The following is a 21,508-nucleotide window of genomic DNA, read 5'->3' as shown; positions in this document are numbered from 1 at the left end:
CTATCTACTGACAGACCTGGTTTATACAGAAAATTCTCACGACAAACCATTTGTCTCAGTTTCACACCAGATACTATTGTAGCTATCTATAAATTGGATATGCTGCATTATTTTAAGAAGTACCTGAAAAATATACTGATATCCCAAATTATAAACACAATTTTTGTAATAAGAAGACGTAAAAAAAGAAGAAGGAGGAGGAGGAGGAGGAGGAGACCACAATTCTTGGCTTACCGTACATTGTGGAAAACGTGAGGTGATTCAGATGACTGATATTATAGGCTTCAAGTCTGACATCTCTCCAGATTCCTTGGGAGGGGAAGGAAGGGCCCCAGTCCCAGCTGAAGGAACACTGCTCCTGCAAGTTCAAGGGAAGGAAAAGAAAGGCACGTTCTGGTGACTTGAAAACTTAAACATTAGAAAACTCCTTTCAAGAGGAGTGGCCAGTAAGAGCTAACTATAGGACACCCGTGTGTGAAAATGTCATGACGCGTGCTAAATGAAAAGGTTAACAAAAAAAAAAAAAAAAAAACAAAGACTCTGTCTCTAAAATATTATATAATATTATATACACACTCGTTTATCAGTTTACTAATGATGCCATAGCAAAACCCCCGGGCTGGACAGGGAGGACCTCTGTGCCTCTCTCTTCTTCCATCCCTCCCATCTCCTGCTATCCAGATTCCCTTACCCTGAACACCTCGGTTCACTGAATCACCTTAATAAGAATGACTCCAAATACTTGAGTAGAGGGGGTGTTACAACTTCAACATTTAGTAAGTTTGGGGAACACAGTTCATCCCCTAACGTGTGTGTGTGTGTGTGTGTGTGTGTGTGTGTGTGTGTGTGTGTGTGTGTGTGCGCGCACCTGAGTGTGAGCACACACAGCTCACAAGTCTCTCTTCTGGTGCTTGTGCCCCGCTGTGCTCACCTCCTTGGTGCATGTGCTAGATAAAAGAGAACCACTTCCTGTGACTTGGAATATAGCAGAGGTGATGTCATTTCCAAAATTAGCCTGCGGAAGACTGGCCCTTCTGTTTTGGACCCGCTCCCATGCTCTCTTTGGGCCAAGAGGGAAGCCAGCTGCTGTGTCCTGGAGCAGCACTGTGGGAGGCCTGCACGAGAGATCCGGGAACAAGATCTGAAGCCTCTCGACAGCCACGGTAAGCTCAGAACTCTCGTCAGCCCTGTCAGGCACAAGGTGATGGCTTGATTAAAAGCCTCTGAACTATCGGTGCCCAGCCAAGCTGTATTCGGTTCCCAACCGACAGAACAAGAGTAGGTTAGGCTGAGAAATGCTGGCTTAGTTTGCTATACATTATTATTATTTGCTGTACTGATCATTATTATTATTATAACCAAAATATCAACCTAAGTGCCATAGTAAATTTATCAAGAAGAACATGAAATCTAGTTATAAATTATTTTACATTCATTCTTCAAGAGCCTATTATATCAGAGCAACATTATTTTATTTTGCTTTTCAAGTGTTACTATGGAGCCCAGGTGGGCCCTGGTCCTGTGCTCCTCCTCCCAGATGGGCCTGTAAGTGCTGGGGCTACCAGCCGTGGCCACCACCCCTGCAAATGCTTATTCTCTCTGAAGCGGTCCCAAGCACTGCTGGGCCTAACCACTGTATTCAAAATAACAATGCGAAGAATGAGCAGCCTCATTGAAATTAAAGATACTATTAACACGTTTAAGAAAAAAACAAAACAAAACTACCCTTGGCCCCTACCTCATTAAGCATGAACTCAACAGTCCTTGTTTAGGAATACCAAGGCAATCACTTCAGACTTGAGACTCTGACCCGGGTGGCTACCTGTCTGAGAGATCTAATCTTATCTGCTGGCTACCTGTCTGAGAGCCAGGACACTAAAACCTTCCAATTATCAAGTTACAAAGGTTCAGATTCAAACAGCAGCAGATGATTCTGTAAAGATAACTTCCTGGGGAGTGGAGGAAAGAGAGGATGATGGAATCCAGGGGAGAAGAAAGGAGAAGGGGAAGAGACTCCCTGGGGGCAGAGCAGGGGGCACAGCAGGTGGGGGGGCAGAAACAGGCAGGTACACCAGGTGAGCAGTGGAGGAGGGGGATCAACTGAGAACAAAGCAGAAAGCCACATGGGTCTGAATGGCCATAATGAAACCCGTACTTCATGTGCTAATCTAAAATTGAAAAAAAAGAAAGAAAAAAAGAAATCCTAACCAGCAGAAAATTTTCTTTTACTTCTTAAGAGAAAAAAATATTCTCAAAATAATAAAAATCTATGACGCTATGAGCTCAGCTTTGAAAACTAAGGCCTAAAAGAAGCAAGCACCCTGAGCTTGGGAATGAAGGTGTCTGTCCACAGAAGATCTGGCCAAACTGCTCTGGGTGAAGTTTTATTTCCTTCACTCTAGATTTAGGTCAGAGAAAGATAAGTGTGTTTCTACTATAGAAGAAAAACAAGCAATAAGTGTGGCTGTCACCAACCATCAAAGAAGCTTCTCTTTGAGACAGAGACCATTCCAGAAAACTACAACTACTAAAATTCAGAGAACAGCTGGTCGTACGGTTGCCAGTCACAGGAAATGCCCCTGTCACCCAGGAACTGCTGAGGAAGCAGGGAACAAAGAGTGTAGGGTCCAGATGATCTCCAAGTCTGCTGGGACCCTGTACCCTAGAAACCTCGACAATGACAGTATGGCTGCCTGAACAAGACCTGAACAATGAAAAAACCGATAGATGTGCCCCACCCCTAAACAAAGACCAATTGGTCACAAGTGACTGCTGAGAGAGAAAGAGAGAGAGAGAGAATTCGTCTTCCCCAGGAATAAGATCCCTAATTGGTCAAACAACAGCAAGTGGTCAGCGCTGAAATCATGCACAAGCACTGTCAAACAGAGCCAGCCGGTGGTATTTATATACTTACGCATTTATATAAACATACCGCGATAAGATCAAGGAAAAGGAGGCCATGGATTTTAGGAGGAGGAAAAGGCGAACATGGCAGGGGGTGGAGGGAGAGAACACATGAGAGGGAAATGATGTAATTATATTTTAATTAAAATAAACATATTAAGAAAAAAGGAAGCAGAACAACTAGAGTTGCTTCCTGGCATCTACATCTGTCTAAACTTACCACTTGAGAATCAGATTTTCACATTTGGAATGAAAACCATCTTGAGGATCTCTATGGAACATTTGTAAAGGCATAGATAGGTTCAGACCTTCTGCTGGCCTTGGGGAGTGTGATGGGTAATTTTCTGTCAACTTGACACAAACTAGAGTCAGTCACCCGAGAGGAGGGAGCCCCAACTGAGAAAATGCCTCAGGAAGACTGGGCTCTACAGGCAAGCCTGTAGAGCATTTTCTTAATTATTATGACTAAGAAAAGTGATTATGTGGGAGGTCCCAGTCCATTGTGGGTGAGCTCATCCCTGGGCTGGTGGTCCTCATGAGGAGCAAGGCAATAAGCAGCATCCCTCCACAGCCTCTGCATCAGCTCCTGCCTCCAGGTTCCTGCCCTGCTTCAATTCCTGCTCTCATTGGTTTTAGTGATGAACTGTTACATGGAACTGTGAGTGAAAGAAACCCTTTTTTATCCCCAAGTTGCTTTTGGTCATAGTGTTCCATCACAGCAAAAATAACCCTAACTAAGACAGGGGAGGGCGGGGAGGAGGAGAGAACCAAATATTCGACATCCCAGCAAGCTTCAAATCACGGAACTCACTCAGCCACTCCCAACAGAGTTTTCACTGACTCAGAAAGTATTTGGGGCACACTGTATCTCAGGCTGGGGTATGTTAACACACAGCGCTGTAATGGGTCCTACTCGTGACGCCCACACATCAGCAAGGGAGGTGGGTCCTGAATAAGTGGTGCCTGCGTGGTGAGTTTTCTAAAGGAAATAGGGAGCTAGAAGCCGGGAGGCAGGGTCAAGGATCTACACAATAAATAAATAAAAAAGAAAGAGAAAAAGGAAAGAAAGGAAGTTTGAAAAAAAAAAAAAAGAAAACTTTTAAGCTACAGATTTGGCTCAGTAGTGGAGTATTTGCCTAAGTTTGCACAAGACCCCGAGTTCCATCCCCAGGACAAAACAAAATAAAAACTTTTCTTCCAGGGCAGGTGTCTTTCTCCACCTTGAATTAGAGAAAGGGGCGTGGACGGGCTCTGTCAAAGGAAGTGTGTGCGCATGTCAGCGCGATGCAGTCCCAACAGGGGGCAGTGGGGTGAAGACAGCTGAGAGCTGTGCAGACATTAGCCTGCGGCTGGTGCGACGCTGTTGAAAGATGACACGATAAACAACTTAAAAATATAGAGCTAGTCTCATCAGCCCCTTCCTCCGGAGTCCTTGTTTCTGTTCTAAATGAAGGATTGCCGGGGTCATTTTGCCTGAAAAGGCCACGCCAGCCAGCTGCTCCATGGATAACTAACTAAAGAGAGGCGGATGACGTTGTGGGGATGCCAGTCCGACGACCAGGGCAGCGTGCTGCGCAAGAAACGACTGGACCCAGATTCGAAGGCTAAAGGCTGTATTGGAAAAGGGTGGGAGCTGGGATGTGGGGCTCCCTGGGGTGAACACAGTCCCTCAGTCATTCCCTCAGTCTCCCTCCGCCAGATGCCATGGGGTAAGCGGCTTTGCTCCACACCCCCGCCTACTCTCCCTCAGTGTCCTTCCTCCCCGCAGGTGCAGAGCCAGAGGGCAGAGACTGACCCCCTGAAACCAAGAACCGAAAGAAATGCTCCCTGAAATCTGTTTATCTCAATATGTTGCCATGGTGGTTAAAAATGACTGACACAATGGTAAGAGGGGAGCTGACAGGATGGCGGCCGCCATCTATGCCGGACAGAGGAGGAAGTAGAAACAAGAGAGGCTTCTGTGGACGTGTTAGAAGTAGAGGGTCAAACAGTTGGCCAAGCAGAGTAACGTTTTCCCTGCCTCTGCCTCCCGAGTGCCGGGATTAAAGGTGTGCACCACCACCGCCCAGCACGATTTCCTTCTTAAAAACCTAAATGGCTCTCAGAACTCTGGAAGCAGAAGCAGGAGGATCTCTGTGAGTTCAAAGCCAGCCTGTTCTATATAATGAGTTCTAGGCTAGCCAGGGCTATGCAGTAAGGCACTCTTTTAAAAACAAAACAAAACAAACAACAAAATCTTAATGGTACATGCAATCATAATACAATAACCACACATTTGTATAAATTCAAGTCCTGTAGAACAGACTAAATTTCAAAGAAAAAAAAATCATCTGTGGATTATACCTTTTCATTCTATTTTGTAAGATACCAGCAGTAAAATACAAGAACATCTCAGAAAATATATTTCTTTTGAGCAGGTTGCTAGTCACAAGAATCACTAATAAGTTTTCACATCTGGTAATAAGTTTCATAAACATAAATGTTAAAAAGTAATTTATAGCCAGGCAGTGGTGACGCACACCTTTAATCCCAGCACTCGGGAGGCAGAGGCTGTGAGTTCGAGGCCAGCCTGGTCTACAAAGCTAGTTCTAGGAAAGGCACAAAACTACACAGAGAAACCCTGTCTTGAAAAAACAAAAACAAAATAATAATAATAACAATAATAATAAATGAATGAATAATTTATAGAGGTGAGAATGTAGCTCAGTTGATAGAGTTAGCTCAGGGCTCTGCCTAACATGCACAGAGGGTCCCCTCCTCAGTACCTCATAAAACCAGACATGGTTGTACACACTTGTAAACTTAGCACTCAGCAGAGAGAACTGGGAGGATCAGAAGCTGGAGGTCATCCTTGGCTTCATAGCAAGTTTGAAACCTGCCGGAGCTAGATGAGTCCCTGCCCGAAATAAAACTGTAATAATTTATAAAAGTTCTATCGTAAGCCAGCCATGGTGGTTCATGCCAATAGTCCCAAGGTGTGGGAGGCTGAAGCTGGAGTATTGCCTCTTTTAGCAACATAGTAAGTTCTAGGCCAACCTAGAATGCAATATCAAGTTCAGTTATCCGGTTTGTGTGTGTGCATGTGCGTGTGTGTATACCTAAACTCTGAAACATGCTTCAGGAAGAAAACCTAGAAGAATGAAGATTCACCACAAAAATTCAGAAAATCTTCCAGTCTGACTGAGAACCTTTGAGGTGCCCCTGGGAGGAATCAAGTTAAGTAGTCACACACTGGCCGCGGAGCACAAGCACTTGAAAGAGCATTACCTTTCGGATAAAGTTGACATGACATTCACCGTTCTGCTCCTTCGGGGGGCAGTTTGGGGGCACCGAGTAGCGAGTGTGAGCTCTGCTCTGAAGCTCAGCATATTGTACGGCTGACTGGAACCGCAGCTTTAGGGAGTTCGTGTCTCTGACCATACCGGTGATGTCAAAGCTCTGAAGTAAAGAGAAAGAACACACAAATCCATGTGAAGGAAAACGTCTTGTGTATGAAAATGTAGATAAAGGCAGACTACATGAAAGACGCACGCAACAGGCAGATCTAGACTCACCTCATAAGCTTCTGCAATAGAATTTAGTGGCCTACCTTCAGTTATAACTCCAATCTCCTGTCCGAGCACAGGCTTCTAGGCTTCTCCTATTTTTAACTGACAGAATTATGATCCCAGAGAAATATGCAGAGCAGAAAGTATCTTTAGCCCTGAAATGTCTGCTCTGGCTTGTGCACGCGGCCTTGAGCTGCCAGGGATTCCTGGACACTTTATGACAACCTGACTCTCTAGGATGCATAGTATGCATTTCTAAGTCATAAGCTATTTTTGTTTTCCAAAGCACACCCTTGAAACAGAAGGAAAATAAGAAGGATACAATTTCAGAAAGAATTTCTTTCAAAATTGCCTTTCAGTGGTCATTTCCCATGAAATGCGGGACCACCAGACCACAGAGAAGTGAACAGTAAAGCGGAAGCTGTGATTTGCTTTCTCACGGCCTGCAGAACCACCATGGGTTTGCATCACCCCTATCACCCTACCAGCAGGGCACCTGACAAAGACAGGAATTTACCCAGTGTTCCAAAGGCCTTGTACTTGACCCATGGCCGATTATGTGACTAGCCTTCCCTATTCACACCAGGAACACAAAAGGCACACTCATTTGCTTTCATCTGGAATCTTCATGTACTTACATATCCACTGAACATGTTGTTTGTCTTCCCAATAATGACATTGTTGAACAGGATTTCTGCAACTGTATCAACGCCTTCAAAAATCAACTTTACTTTCTGCCATTCACTAAAAAACAATTAAAGATCTTAAAAGCATGATGTATGAAACATTAATTTAAGTCTCTTTGTAATCAGTTAATAACTAACAAACTAAATATTTTACAGGAAAATGTACACCTTTAACTGGCAACTTCCATCAAATTTAAGGTGTATGGGATGGATATATCAGTAATTTCTTTGAGCAGTCCAACTCATTTTTCTGCATGATGTGTCAAACCATTCTAATAAAAATCAAGAGCACAAATTATAATTTCAAAATGAGTTGATTTTCCCAGATACTTTAGAGTTCTTAGGTAACACAAAAAATATCTGTCAAAGCCATTGCATTTGTTTGACACGATCCAAGAGAACGTACTAACCACCACCTTTTATCAGTGAGTGAGAATTTTGTGTTCATTACTCTGCTCAGCCTTGTAAACAGACATTTCCTGTCCCAACTACCCGGTCCCAAATAACCAACTCAGAGGCTGAACATGAATTATAAATGCTCTGCCAATAGCTCAGGCTTGTTACTAACTCTTACCTTTAAATTAACCCATTTCTATTAATCTATATATTGACATGTGGCTTATGGCTTTACCTGTCCTCTAGCAACTCCTGCTTCCTTGGCAACTGGCTAGCATCTCTCCCATCATTCTCAATTTGGCTTTCCTGCCTAACTTCCTGCCCAGTTACCAGCCTGTCAGCTTTTTACTAACCAATGAGAGTAATACATATTCACAGTGTAGAAAAGGATTGTTCCACAGCACAGTCTCACAGGCACAACCTGGGAATTTGAAGAGTTCATCGTCTAGATGGCATGCAAGCCTAATACTCCGGAATCAAACAGAAACTTCTTGATCTATTAGACAAGGACTATCAGAGGTTTATTGTGTAAGGAAGAATTCAAGAAGAAAATAAGAACTCAGCCTGGCAATGGTGGTACACTCCTTTAACCCTAGCACTCAAGAAACAGAGGTAGTTGAGTTCAAGGTTAGCCTGGTCTAGAGTCAGTTCTAGGGCAGCCAGGGCTACAAAGAGAAGCCCTGTCTCAAACAAAACCAAAAAAAAGAAAGAAAGAAAGAAAGAAAGAAAGAAAGAAAGAAAGAAAGAAAGAAAGAAAGAAAGAAAGAAAGAAAGAAAGAAAATAAGAACTCAGAGAAGTTAAACAGAATGTGACATACCCAAACATTGGAATACTATTCAGCAATAAAAAGGAATTAGGTGATTATGTATGCTACAACAATAATGAAGCAATTCTTACGTTTAGAAAAAGAAGCCCTTGTCTCTGAAGTGCCAGATCAGATAAGTCCACAGAGAGGGAAAGTGCGTTAGTTACTAGTGGTCTAGCCTGGGACAGTGGATGGGAACGGAAATGACAACAAATGGGTAATGGACTGTGGTTGGGTTTGTTTGTTTGTTTGTTTGGTTGGTTGGTTGGTTGGTTGGTTGGTTGTTTGGTTGGTTGGTTTTATTTTTTTAAGGGAGGTTTTTTGTTGTTGTTGTTTTGTTTTGAGACAAAGTTTCTCTTTGTAACCACTCTAGCTGTCCTGGAACTCACTTTGTAGACCAGGCTGACCTTGAACTCACAAAGATCTGCCTGCCTCTGCCTCCCAGTGCTGGGATTAAAGGCGTGTGCCACCACTGCCCAGCATGGTTATCTTAAATAGGGTTTCTATCGTTGTGGTGAAACACCATAACCAAAAGTTCCTTGAGGGGAAAAGGGTTGGTCTCAGCTTATAGTTCTCAGGTCACACTCCATCACTGAGGGAAACCAATGCAGGAACTCAAGGCAGGAACTTGGAGGCAGGAACTGAAGCAGAAGTCATGGAGGAGCGCTGCTCACTGGCTTGCTCCATCTGCTCTTTTATACAACTCATGAACACATATCCAAGGGGTTATTACCCACAGTGTGCTGAGTCCTCCCACATTAACTATTAATTAAGAAAATGCTCCCACAGGTTTGCCTACAGACCAATCTTATGGAAGGATTTTCTTCCTTCCATTGTGGTTCCCTCTTAGATAACTCCAGCTGTGTCAAGTAGAGGGGGAAAGGGACAGTGGTGGTGGTCGCAGAACTCTGTGAATTCACTAAAAACCATTGACTTGTACTTTAAGTAAATTTCATGTTATATAGATCAGAGCTCAGTAAAACTTTTCATAAAGATAAGTAGAAATGCCTAGAACCAGCCCACTGGACAAAGTCCTAAGAGCATCCGTTCCTTTAAAGAGGAAGACTTTTTATTTGGACCCACCCTGGGGCTGAGGAGCTGAGGAGAGATTGAACATGTGGTGGATCCATGGCAGAGCCAGAGGTGGCACAGGCCACCATCAACTTTCACAGGGACACAGAGAAGTTGGGGCTTTATTTATGAAGCAAAGAAACAGGCTTTCTATTCCTGAGGAAAAGCATTTGGAGAGGAATGGAACGTTTCCTCACGTGATCAGAGACTGAAAAGGCAAATGCCAGACACTGGATTCCGCAGCTTCTGGGCAAAGTGGGGAACTGGAGACTGAGGAAGGCTCCACTAAGAGAAGTGGCGGGGAAGCATTAACAAGCTTGGAAATAATGGAAAGGACGGGAGGCAGTGGAGGAAAGAATGAGGAGGCAAAACCCCATCCCTAGGCACGAACTTGGGAGAGGTGCCTCAGTGTTACATGAAGAAGCACAATGCTGAGATCAAGGTATAAAGCTAGTTTCAATAGGGGAAGTCAGCTGCTGGATTTGGAAGGCATTATGTTCACAGTGAGATGGGACTTTGTTTTCCTTTTTTTTTTTTTTTTTTTTTTTTTTTTTTTTTTTTTTTTTTTTGAGACAAAATCTCAGGGGGCCCAGAGTGACTTGGAACTAACCGTGTAATGGGAGACAGGATTTTTGTGAGAACTATTTTAAGCATTATCTGAAAATAAAAGCATGACATACAGTAGCTCCGTGATATTGATTATAATATTCTGGCTTGTTTTTCAGCTCTGGGCATTAAACTCGGGGCTTATGCACACTAGACAAGCTCTCTACCTCAGTCTGTGGCTTTAGATTTTTAAAGAGATAACAAGTAATGACCAAAATGCCATATACAAGATAATCTTTAAAAATTAGTAATAATGGTAGCTTAGATACTTGCTTACATTCTACTTCACCTAGAAATATTTTCTCCAAATAATAGAACATTACTGAAAATAATATTTGTACTTTTCTTCATGGCCCCATGATGTAGTATGAGGTCAAGGTCATAGTATCAATGGTTGTTTAGCACTACACAGAAAAAAAAAGATGTATATCTGATCTTACTAACAATACTATAGAGCCTGGGACAGAATGTGATGTATAAGGCTCTGAATCCAACTACCATACACACACACACACACACACACACACACACACACACACACACAGAGTTGTGGTGAGGGAGGCCATGGAGATACCTTAGTCAGTAAAATAAAGCACTGGCCATGCAAACATAAGGATCTGAGTTCAATCCCCAGACCCACATAAAAGGTGGGTGCAACAGCACCTGCCTGTAATTACTACACTGGGGAGGCCGAGACAGGAGGATTCTTGCAGCTCATTGGCCAGTCCAGCCAAACTGGAGGGCTCAAAATTCAGAGAGAGACCTTGTCTTAAAAAGCAAAGTGGAGGGGCTGGAGAGATGGCTCAGAGGTTAAGAGCACTGACTGCTCTTCCAGAGGTCCTGAGTTCAATTCCCAGCAACCACATAGAGGCTCACAACCGTCTATAACGAGATCTGGTGCCCTCTTCTGGCCTGCAGTCATACATGCTATATACATAATAAATAAAAAAATAAATCTTTAAAAAAAAAAAAAAAGCAAAGTGGAAAGTAATTGATTCAGGCACCTGGCATCTACCATTGGCCTCATACATATGCACATACACATGCGTGTTATATACACACACACACACACACACACACACACACACACACACACACACACATAAAAAAAAAATTAACAAAATGACTGCCAGTAGATACATTCTCCTCAGTACTGGGGAGGGAGAAAGGAGGAAATTCATATAAAAGAATTGACAGGGTTTAAGTGGCTCCAGGACACCCACTGGAGAAACGATCCCCTCAGACACACTGTGGATCAGTGGCACCATCCTTACACAGAAAACAAAACAGAAATTGTACAACCGCTTCAACGACACAAAGATATAATCTGATTTCATTCTGACATACAACCTAAGCAGACAAACATAAGAGAAAATCTCTGGTAATAATATAATATATATATATACACTATATGATATAGAATATACAAACATATACACACCTGACATTAAAGGGGATTTTAAAGTCTGTGCTGTAGATCCAGTTATCTAAGGAAATCCACCTGTAGTGAAGGTCATTATATCTGTAGTATGGATCCTGTTGGTACAAGGTAAACATTAAGATCATTAATCTTATATTTATGATTAAACATTAGATCACTAAATATGCTAAAAATGAATAGGTAACAAACAAAAGCTATTGATTACCTAAAAATTAATGAACTCTTGGCCTAGGTAAGTCTGACCGTTAACACTAAGAGTGTGGGCTAAAGCTCAGAATCTGAAGGCAGAGCCCAGCAGTGAAATGCTTGCCTGATGTATACAAGCCCCTGAGTGTGGTACCCAGTGCTGTAAAACACCAAAAATGCAGAAGAATGTCCAGCCATACATCTAAAATGAAAGAGCTCTGGAATACAAATAATAAGTTAATTACCAGAGAACATGTCTGAGGATAGATATTGGCTCTCTTTGCATTGGTTGTTTTTAATTTTGTGTGTGTGTGTGTGTGTGTGTGTGTGTGTGTGTGTGTGTGTGTGTGTGTTCATGCATGCACACATACATGGAGGTCAGAGGACACCATGGGAGAATCAGTTCTCTACTCCCACCACATGGGTTCCAAGGACTGAACTCGGCCATCAGGCTCGGCAGCAAGCACCTTCATCCACTGAACCGTTTCAATGGCCCGATGCCTCCTTTACAACCAAACACAGAACCTCCCCAGTATTGACAGCAAATGAAAACTAGAAGCGATGTGACACACAGCCTTCCTCTCCCGTGGCCCAGTTCTTTGGTCACTGTTGCCACTACCCCAGATGGCCTCCAGGGGGAGCACATCTCCTCTACTACCCAAAGTTCAGCAAAACTCCCATTCCGTGGAGTCTTGAAGCATTTCCAAATTACTTTTCCATGCTTTCCTGAGTGAGCACTGAAAAGGCCTGGGTGTAGTACACTCACTGCCAAACTTACAAGATTCAGCTTTCCCGTCTCATGCACATTAACAACCTGCAACCCATGGGTTTGCGTTTGTGTGGCAGCCAGACAAGGACCGTACGCTGATAACTAAAGGTGTGGAGACGGCTTGTTACAAAGGCATGAAGATCTCACTTTGATTCCCTAGCACCCCCATACAAGCTGAATGGAGGAGCTGGAGAGATAGCCCAGCAGTTAAGAGCACTTGTTGCTTTTCCAGAGGACTAGGATTTGATTCCCAGCACTCAAATGGCAGCTCACAACCATCTGTAACTCCATTTCCAAGGGGTCCAATGCCCTCTTCTGGCCTCCCTGGGCACTGGGCACACATATGGTGCATAGACATGCATATAGGCAAAACACTCATACATATAAGATAAAATTTTTAAATCTAACCTTTTTTTTTTTTCGGTTTTTTCGAGACAGGGTTTCTCTGTGTAGCTTTGTGCCTTTCCTGGAACTTACTTGGTAGCCCAGGCTGGCCTCGAACTCACAGAGATCCGCCTGCCTCTGCCTCCCGAGTGCTGGGATTAAAGGCGTGCGCCACCACCGCCCGGCTAATCTAACCATTTTTTAAAGGGCGATGAGTCAAGCTTTCCAGGGCTATAGACATACCAGATGGAATAGTCATAGCCACCCTGACTTTAATACAAAGAAAAAACTACTTATAGAAATCTATTATCTAGCCAGGTGATGGTGGCACACGCCTTTAATCCCAGCACTTGGGAGGCAGAGAGAGGTGGATCTCTGTGAGTTCAAGGCCAGCTTAGTCTACAAAAGTGAATTCCAGGACAGCCAGGACTGTTACAGAGAGAAACCTTGTGGGGGGCTGGGGGAAGGAAAGAAGGAGAAAATCTATTATCTAGACCAATCAGTAATTAAAGCATTATTTTTCTTTTAAATATAATCCACTGGGGCTGGTGAGATGGCTTACAGTCAATAGTTCTTACTGCTCTTGCAGAGGACCCCAGTTTGGTTCCCAGCACTCACATCAGCTGGCTCACAACCACATGTGACTCCAGCTCCAGGAGACCCAATGCCCTCTTCTAGCCTCTTCAGGATTCTGAACATAAGTGGTACACATAAATTCACATAAGTGCATGTGTACACACACACACACACACACAAATAAATACATAAATACATAAAAATTTAAAATCTATCCTACTATCAGATTCCCTCAAATTGTTCTTTGTATCTCTCCACATAATATATAACTGTCCAAAGGACCACACCTCAAGGGCAAGCTAGAAGGATGACCTACTGAAACAAACACGTCCATGATTTTCCATATCTCACCCTTCCTAAAGCCGTCAATTGGCATAAATCATGCTATTCTTACTGAACCCCCATGAAACAGGGTTCCCAGCCAATTCCTATGACTGAAAACCCAACACCTCCTCTCCACCCAACAAATAAAACAGAAGAGTCTTACAGCGCCTCTTAGGCAGGACTATGCCCATCATTAGTATGAAAGTAGTGAGAGAAGATGATTAATCATCACCCTTCTGTGTTGCTGGAGGGCTTCTCTCCAGGTTCCCCAAGCCCCGCAGTTCCACAATCCACTTATAAAATAATCACTCAGACGCTTATATCACTTATAAACTGTATGGCCATGGCAGGCTTCCTGCTAACTGTTCTTTTATCTTAAATTAACCCATTTTTATAAATCTATACCTTGCCACGTGGCTGGTGGCTTACCAGCGTCTTCACATGCTGCTTGTCCTGGCAGTGGCTGCAGTGTCTCCCCCCTCAGCCCTTCGCTTCCCAGAATTCTCCTCTCTCCTTGTCCCACCTACTTCCTGCCTGGCAACCTACTTCCTGCCTGGTCACTGGCCATCAGTGTTTTATTTATATAGAGTAATATCCACAGCACTTCCCCTTTTTTTCTTTTTTTAAAAAGGAAGGTTTTAACTTTAACATGGTAAAATTACATATAACAAAACAATTATCAAGCAAGAATTATAGTTACAATATTAAAGAAGATGTCCTATCTATCTTATATTTGTGAGTTTAAGGTTTTATATCTAACTTATCTTTTATCATAACTGAGGAAATTACAACTATCTAGTTTTCAACCACATCAAAGACCTGAGAAGGAACATAATGGTACCTGAGAAATGGTAGATGGATGCAAGCAACTTTCGGGAATCTTGCAAAAGTAGACCAAGACAGCTGGCAGCCTGGACATTCACCTAATGTTTCTCAGCATTGTTGGTGCATTCAAATTGGCTACAGGCCTAGAGTATCTGACAGACCATTTTCAGAAGCAGGAATTCTGAAAGACCATCTTACCCTGTCTTGGCAGAGTACAGTGGTCGCTTTCCTTGTGTCCCGCTTGTCCACAAGACAGCATTGTATTCGTACTGTCAGCCATCAAGGCAAGGGCAGTTCTTTGCCCAGTAGGCCATTTTGTGCCAAGAAGACAAACTTCCAAATGAAAATGTCTTAGAAGCCCAACATTCTCTCGGGATCAAATTGGTGTAGCCAGGATCAATTGTGTCTCATGTCAACAGAATTCTAAGTTATTTAAATGCCATATTCTCTAGGTCTATGGAGTGTTTGAAGATTACCTATCTATCTGAAATATATCTATGTATACCTAGAAGACTTAACTAACATGGCTACAAATGATTATCATAGATGACTAATTATTGATCTCAGGTCTTTGATGGGATTGATGACTAGCAGTTATAGTTACAACTTAGTATATATAATATCTTAGATAGAACATATTAAGTATTAGATTCAGGTTCTTTGGGATAGGATACCTTTTGGAATGATCTTTATAACATGCCATTTACCTATGCTCTATACTTCTCTGGTGTTTCTTGCTTGATATTGTTTGCATTGGTTGTAGTTCCATCTTATCTAGGTCATTATCCCTCATTATTCCTGGACAATATTTGATAACCATTCCTTTGTATATAGTCTTGTACTAGTTTAGAACCTTCTTATTTAGACAAAAAGGGGGAGATGTAGTGGGTAGCTATTCCAGCTTGGTTCTGGAAGTTCCAACTCCCATTGAGACTCTGGCAACTGTCACGCCTACGAGGCGGGGCCAAGGGAGGTGTCTGGAGACCCGAGACCTGGATGGGCAAGCGCTCTCTCTGTTCCTGGACCCTGGACGGTGGAGGTTGACTGAGCAGAGCTCCAGAGAACACCGCTGGACTGCAATACACCTTCCCCAGGCCCCCGTAACCTATCTATTCCTTCATTTGTAAGTCACCCACTAAATAAATCTTCCTTTTAACTACGTGTAGTGGCCTTTATAATTTCCCCAATACTTCTGCACCCCAAAAAGACTTTGGGATCCCAGCTCCCAGGTGGAGAGTAGGAACCGGAGAAAGTAGCATCAATAGCAACATAAAAGAAACCAGGTTTTTTTTTAATAGATTTATTTATTTATTTATTATGTATACAGTATTCTGCTTGCACATATCCCTACAGGCCAGAAGAGGGCACCAGATCTCACTATAGATGGTTGTGAGCCACCATGTGGTTGCTAGGAATTGAACTCAGGACCTCAGGAAGGGCAGCCAGTGCTCTTAACCTCTGAGCCATCTCTCCAGCCCCAAGAAACCAGTTTTGAAGAGAAAGATAAAGCCATTCCTTACCCTGATGTCATCTAATAAAGAGAGTATGGCCAGGCAGTGACCATACATGTCTTTAATCTCAGCACTCAAGAGGCAAGACAGGTGGATCTCTGTGAGTTTCAGGCCAGCCTGGTCTACAAAGTGAGTTCTAGGACAGCCAGAGCTATACAGAGAAATCCTGTCTCAAAAACAAAAAACAAAAAAAGAAAAAACAGAATATGCACAAAATGTGTGTATCTGTGTGTAAGTGCATGTGTGTGTGTGTGTGTGTGTGTGTGTGTGTGTGTGTGTGTGTGCACTCACGTGTGTGTGAACAGGATGGAAAGGAGTGTCAACAGACCATATACCACATGGTCAGATGCATTGGTGCTCTTTATCAGTTCACCCACTTCCATTCTGTACTTTGGAGTATGTTTTCCATTCTTAATCATCTATTTTGAACTTAAAAGACATGACATTTTCTTTATCTCTGCTAGTTGCCAAGAATTTCACCTAATTTTCTATTAAATTCAAATATAATTTTTTTTCTTAAGCTTCAAATAATAGTAAGGTGGAGAGTGATAGAGGAACACCCTGTATCAGCACACAGGAACACACATAAACACATACACATGCATACACCACACACACAAAGAAAGCCTTAGTGAGCTCAAGCCACGCCCATGCTCTTGCTCTATGCATTATGCATGGCTGCTTCATGCTCCAGTGGCAGAGGTGAGCAGACAAGACAGAGACCAAATGGTGCACAAAGCCTGGTGTGTTCAGACCTTTTACACACACACCTGCCACCCCCGCCCTAGGTAAGTGACCACTCACGTGTTCACAGATTTTGTTCCATTTGAACATCCAGCCCCAAGTTCTCTCTTGCACCATCCCTCGGTCCTTCTTCCCTGCCCATTCCCCACCTTTCCTTCCTCAGAAGGGCTGTTCCTCGGGAAACAGGACCAACAGTAGTTGGTGTGAACAGTGACTAGCAATTGGTGAGGCACACAGGTTACCTGTGAACATAACCATGTCTACAGAGAAGGAAGTTGGGGAGGCCTCTGCCAGGCAAGGTGCCTGGGCTACTGAAAACTGTCAGCTTGACACAAACTTAGTCATCTCTAGGCAGAGGGAATCGTAAATGAGAAAATGCCTCCATCCAATTACCCTGTATGTAAGTCTGTGGTGTACTGTCTTGATTAATGATTGATGTGGGATGGCCCAGTCCACTGTGGGTGATGCCATGCCTAGGAAGGTGTCCTTGCTTGTATAAGAAATCAGACAGAGCAAGACACGAGATGCAATCCAGTACCAGTACGCGGCATTCCTCCAATGCATGTGCTTCAGTTCCTGCCTTCGCGGGACTCAGTGGATTGTAACCCGGGACGTGTGTGCTGAGTAGTTTTACACCAACTTGACACAAGCTAGAGTCATCTGAAAGGAGGGAACCTCAGCCAGGTGTGATGGCATACGCCTTTAATCACAGTACTTGGGAGGAAGAAGCAGGTGGATCTCTGTGAGTTTGAGACCAGCCTGGTCTATATTAATCATCAGGACCCAGCAACACATAGTGATTTCCAGGATAGTAAGAGGTACATAGTGAGGCCCTGTCTCAAAACCAAACAAACAAACAAACAAACAAACAAAAACAAAAGGAACCTCAGCTGAGAAAATGCCTGCATAAGATCAGGCTGTAGGCAAACCTGAAGAACATTTTCATAATTACTGATTGATGGGGGAAGGCCTAGCCCATTGTGGCTGGGGGGCACCCCTGAGCTGTTGATCCTAGGTTCTGTGAGAAAACAGGCTGAGTAATCCACAAGGAGCAAGCAAGCCAGTGAGCAGCGCTCCTCCATGGCCTCTCCATCAGCTCTGGGCTCCAGGTTCCTGCCTTGTTTGAGTTCCTGTCCTGACTTCCTTTGATGATGATCTGTAATCCAAAAAGTGGCTCCTTTCTCCCCAAGTGTCTTTGGTCATGGTGTTTCATCACAGCAGTAGAAACCTAACTAAGACAGGGCTGGGTGTTATTTCCTCAGGGGCAGCAACTCTGGAGTAGAAGAAAAAGCCAGTGTCATCTAAGTTCCATTGAAATGAGAGCTGAATGACCATGTTTGACTGGTCGTGGCCATCTGGGCAGCTGTCTAGGGTTCCCATCCATAAAGAAGCACCATAGTATCCCCAGGGCAGTACACTAAGATCAAGATTCCTGTCTGTGACACATTGCTCCTAAATAGGGTGATTTGACAAGCTGCTGTGGAAGAAAGGAATACGTGAGATCTAATGCTACCAACCAGGTTTTAATTTTACGTCCTGCTTAATGGTGAGGCCCTGCTAAATGCTGTGTTTAAATCACAACTAACTTGCTTCCTTTTTTTTTTTTTTTTTTCTCTCTTTCTGAATACAGGACTGAGCCTCTCCAGTGAATAAACACAGATAAATATTTGAGGACACAGGCTGGAAGAGAAGCTTAATTATTAGCTTGTCCAAGTGTCTCCACTCAGCCCTATTTATAACTGCTCTGTGGACTTAAACCAAGATAGTTAAAAATATCAGGAGAAAAATACCAGGGAACTGTGAGGGCGGCTCGGCCACGTACCTCAACATCCTGAGCCCCAGGACTAGCTGGCCATCTGTCTAGCAGGGCTTGGATCTCCTTCCTGTCTCTCGGCTGCTTGTGGAAAACTACATGGTAAGCTCAAGAAGGCAATCATGCTAGATTTAGTCTCTCTACACAAACAGAATTTACAGGGTAATTTCTCCCGCTTGTAGGATTCCAACTTTTTCATTTTACCGGTTCATGTGGGGAGGGGGGGGGGAGAGAAGAGGAGGAGACAAATTCCATGACACACATGTGGAAGTCCGAGAATAACTTGGAGTCGGGTCTTTCCTTCCACTGCATGGGGCTCAGGGACTGAACTCAGGTCATCAGTCTGGGCAGAAAACACATTTATCCTCTGAGCCATCTGGCCAGCCATATACCAAGCTTTTTTTTTTTTTTTAAATGGACTATAAGCACAGTTGGAGAGGTGGCAGAAGTAAGCTACAAATTCAATGGAAACATTGAAAAAACCAGCTGGCCGAGAGAAATGGGGAGATGATGGACACAGGGCCAGGATAATAACCCTCTGAGGGGTTACTGTCAGGACTCGGTATGGAATCTCCCATGCCTGAACCAATTCCCGAAACAAGTAAAAAGTTGTCCCATGATGCTCTGAGTGGGTGGTGTCTCCAGTCGCACTACACGGGGTGGTCATGCTCTCTGACTGGCTCGCTGATCCATAAATACCTCGTAAGCACTCTGTTCCAGCCTCTGCTTGAAAGCTGAGGGTTACTAACCACACAGGGCAGAGACCAGCTGAGTTTCTAGAAACAGGACACCAGGCTGTACAGACCTGGTCATGACATGGCCTGACACTGACTATGCAGCCTCATTGGTATACCAGCTGGCAGAGAGAAATGGGAAGATGGGAAAGTCCCAGGCTTTGCAGGGGTCAGGACAGAACACCCCAAACTCAGGGAACACATCTTTCAGCAGCCTTTCCCTATACTACTAATGACTGGGACACGGGCAGCCAAGATTGCTTTCGAATGCGGGGATATTTCAATCTTTTGATATTGTAGTATAATGTAATCAATGAAGTTCACATTCAAGAACTGTGCAATCAAATTGAAAATAAACAAGTCACACAAAAATGTCTCATAAAGTTTTAAATAAATTTTCAGTTCTGTGTTAGGCCATACTCATAGTTATTTTTGTGGCAACTGTAGCTCACGGACCACAGCCTGAACATATCTAGATATTTGGCAAAAATTATGGGAGGCTCGAGGCCTTGTGGTGGTATTGTGTTCCCCAAAATATTGTGTACCCTAATAAACTTATCGGGGGTCAGAGAACAGAAAAGCCACTAGGTACTTAGGATAGGCAGTGGTAGCACACGCCTTTAATCCTAGCATTCCAGAGGCAGAAATCCATCTGTTCAAGCATACAGCCAAGCATGGTGACTCACGCCTTTAAACCCAGAAAGTGAGCCTTTAATCCCAGGGAGTGATGGCAGAAAGCAGAAAGGTATATAAGGCATGAGGACCAGAAACTAGAAGCATTTGGCTGGTTAAGCTTTTAGGTTTTGAGCAGCACAGTTCAGCTGAGAGCCATTCGGATATGAGGACACAGAGGCTTCCAGTCTGGGGAAACAAGATCAGCTGAGAAGTTGGCCAGGTGTGGCTTGTTCTGTCTCTCTGACCTTCCAGTGTTCACCCCAATAACTGGCCTCAGGTTTGATTTTATTAATAAGAACTTTTAAGATTCCTGCTACAAGGCCTCCAAAACAACACTACTGCCATTGCCCTTGGAAACCTACTCTAAACAGGTGGTAAGACCCTATTTCTTAAGAGGCCACAAACATGCTACAGTATCAGCTTACCAGGTAAAAAATGCCCGCTGGTACAACAGTGGCGTGACAATTATGAAGGTAACCAGGCACTTTCTGACTGGGCTCTGAGGCCTGCTCCACAGGAGCAAATGCCTGCCTGGTACTGAAAACCTGGTCCAAAACCTTCTCATGGCTGAAGAAGCCATACATACTTAGATTTGTGCTATGCTCAACTTTGGTCACCGAAGCCTCTATTGGCAAATGGCAGGAGTTCATGCTGCGACTTCCAACCGGCTAAAATGCTGAGAACAAGTGACTAGGGAGTGCTCTGTCCTAAATAGGACATTTACATCAAACTCTGCCTTGGTCTTTATTGCTGTATAAGACACCAGGGACAAGGCTAATGGTTCCAGAGTTTAGATTCCATGACCATCATGGTGGGGAGCATGGCAGCAAGCAGGTAGGCAGGCATGGTGCTGGAGCAGTAGCTGAGGTCTTACATCTTGATCCATAAGCATGAGGCAGAGAGTGAGAGACCCTGGGAATAGAGTGGGCTTTTGCAACCTTGAAGCCAGCCCCAAGGTCACACCTCATCCAATAAGGCCACACCTCCTAATCCTTCCCAAACAGTTCCACCAACTGGGGACCAAGTATTCAAACATACCAGCCTATTGTGGTGATTTTGAACCAAATTACCACCAACCTTTTCCTCCAAGGATCAAGGTACATTTCAAAAGAAGGGATGGAAAGAATGTAAGACGGGGGGTGAGGGGAGCTATGAAATGCTGTCTTCTGGACAAGCCATGGCCATTGTACTCATGAACTCACTGTAGTTATGGTTACCTTCATAGGACCTATACAAAATCATACTGGTCAAAATTCTAGCATGGATTAGGGAAGAGTACACAAGGCCCCAGGGCTAGCTGAGGAGTGAGTGGTAGTTATAGCTGCTGGGAGGAAGAGTCAATTTTCTTTGGGGGTCTGGGTACAGTGGATGCCCCACACTTACCTGTGTGGAAGCAGCACTAATTGGGCTCAGTGGGTTATTTATAAAAGAGGAGGAGATGAAGTTGGGAGGGGGACATGTTGAAAATATCTGGGGGCGGAATTGAAGAGTGGAGTCGGGGATGGGTAT

At 43.8% G+C, this 21,508-nt stretch overlaps 1 protein-coding gene and 1 long non-coding RNA gene across 5 annotated transcripts in view; one reads left to right on the top strand and one right to left on the bottom strand.

Moving 5' to 3' along the window:
• The window catches only part of Manba (mannosidase beta), a 91,854-nt gene that overhangs the window by 60,010 nt on the left and 10,336 nt on the right, over nt 1–21,508 (bottom strand). For all 4 annotated transcript variants that reach the window (XM_006970338.4, XM_042279974.2, XM_076575032.1 and 1 more), the window contains 4 exons: nt 11,459–11,553; nt 7,091–7,196; nt 6,172–6,342; nt 235–358 (listed from right to left, as the gene is read on the bottom strand). In XM_006970338.4, the coding sequence (XP_006970400.1) occupies nt 235–358; nt 6,172–6,342; nt 7,091–7,196; nt 11,459–11,553 (496 nt within the window). The remainder of the gene's footprint in view (nt 1–234; nt 359–6,171; nt 6,343–7,090; nt 7,197–11,458; nt 11,554–21,508) is intronic.
• Nucleotides 1,026–19,883, top strand: LOC121830345 (uncharacterized). The gene is made up of 3 exons (XR_006073546.2): nt 1,026–1,163; nt 4,673–4,788; nt 18,408–19,883. It is a non-coding gene; the product is annotated as an uncharacterized LOC121830345 (long non-coding RNA).

This window comes from Peromyscus maniculatus, chromosome 6, assembly GCF_049852395.1.
Source record: "Peromyscus maniculatus bairdii isolate BWxNUB_F1_BW_parent chromosome 6, HU_Pman_BW_mat_3.1, whole genome shotgun sequence".
Lineage (NCBI taxonomy): Eukaryota > Metazoa > Chordata > Mammalia > Rodentia > Cricetidae > Peromyscus > Peromyscus maniculatus.
Note: the sequence above shows the minus strand (reverse complement) of the source record. Positions and strands in the feature narration are given on the sequence as shown.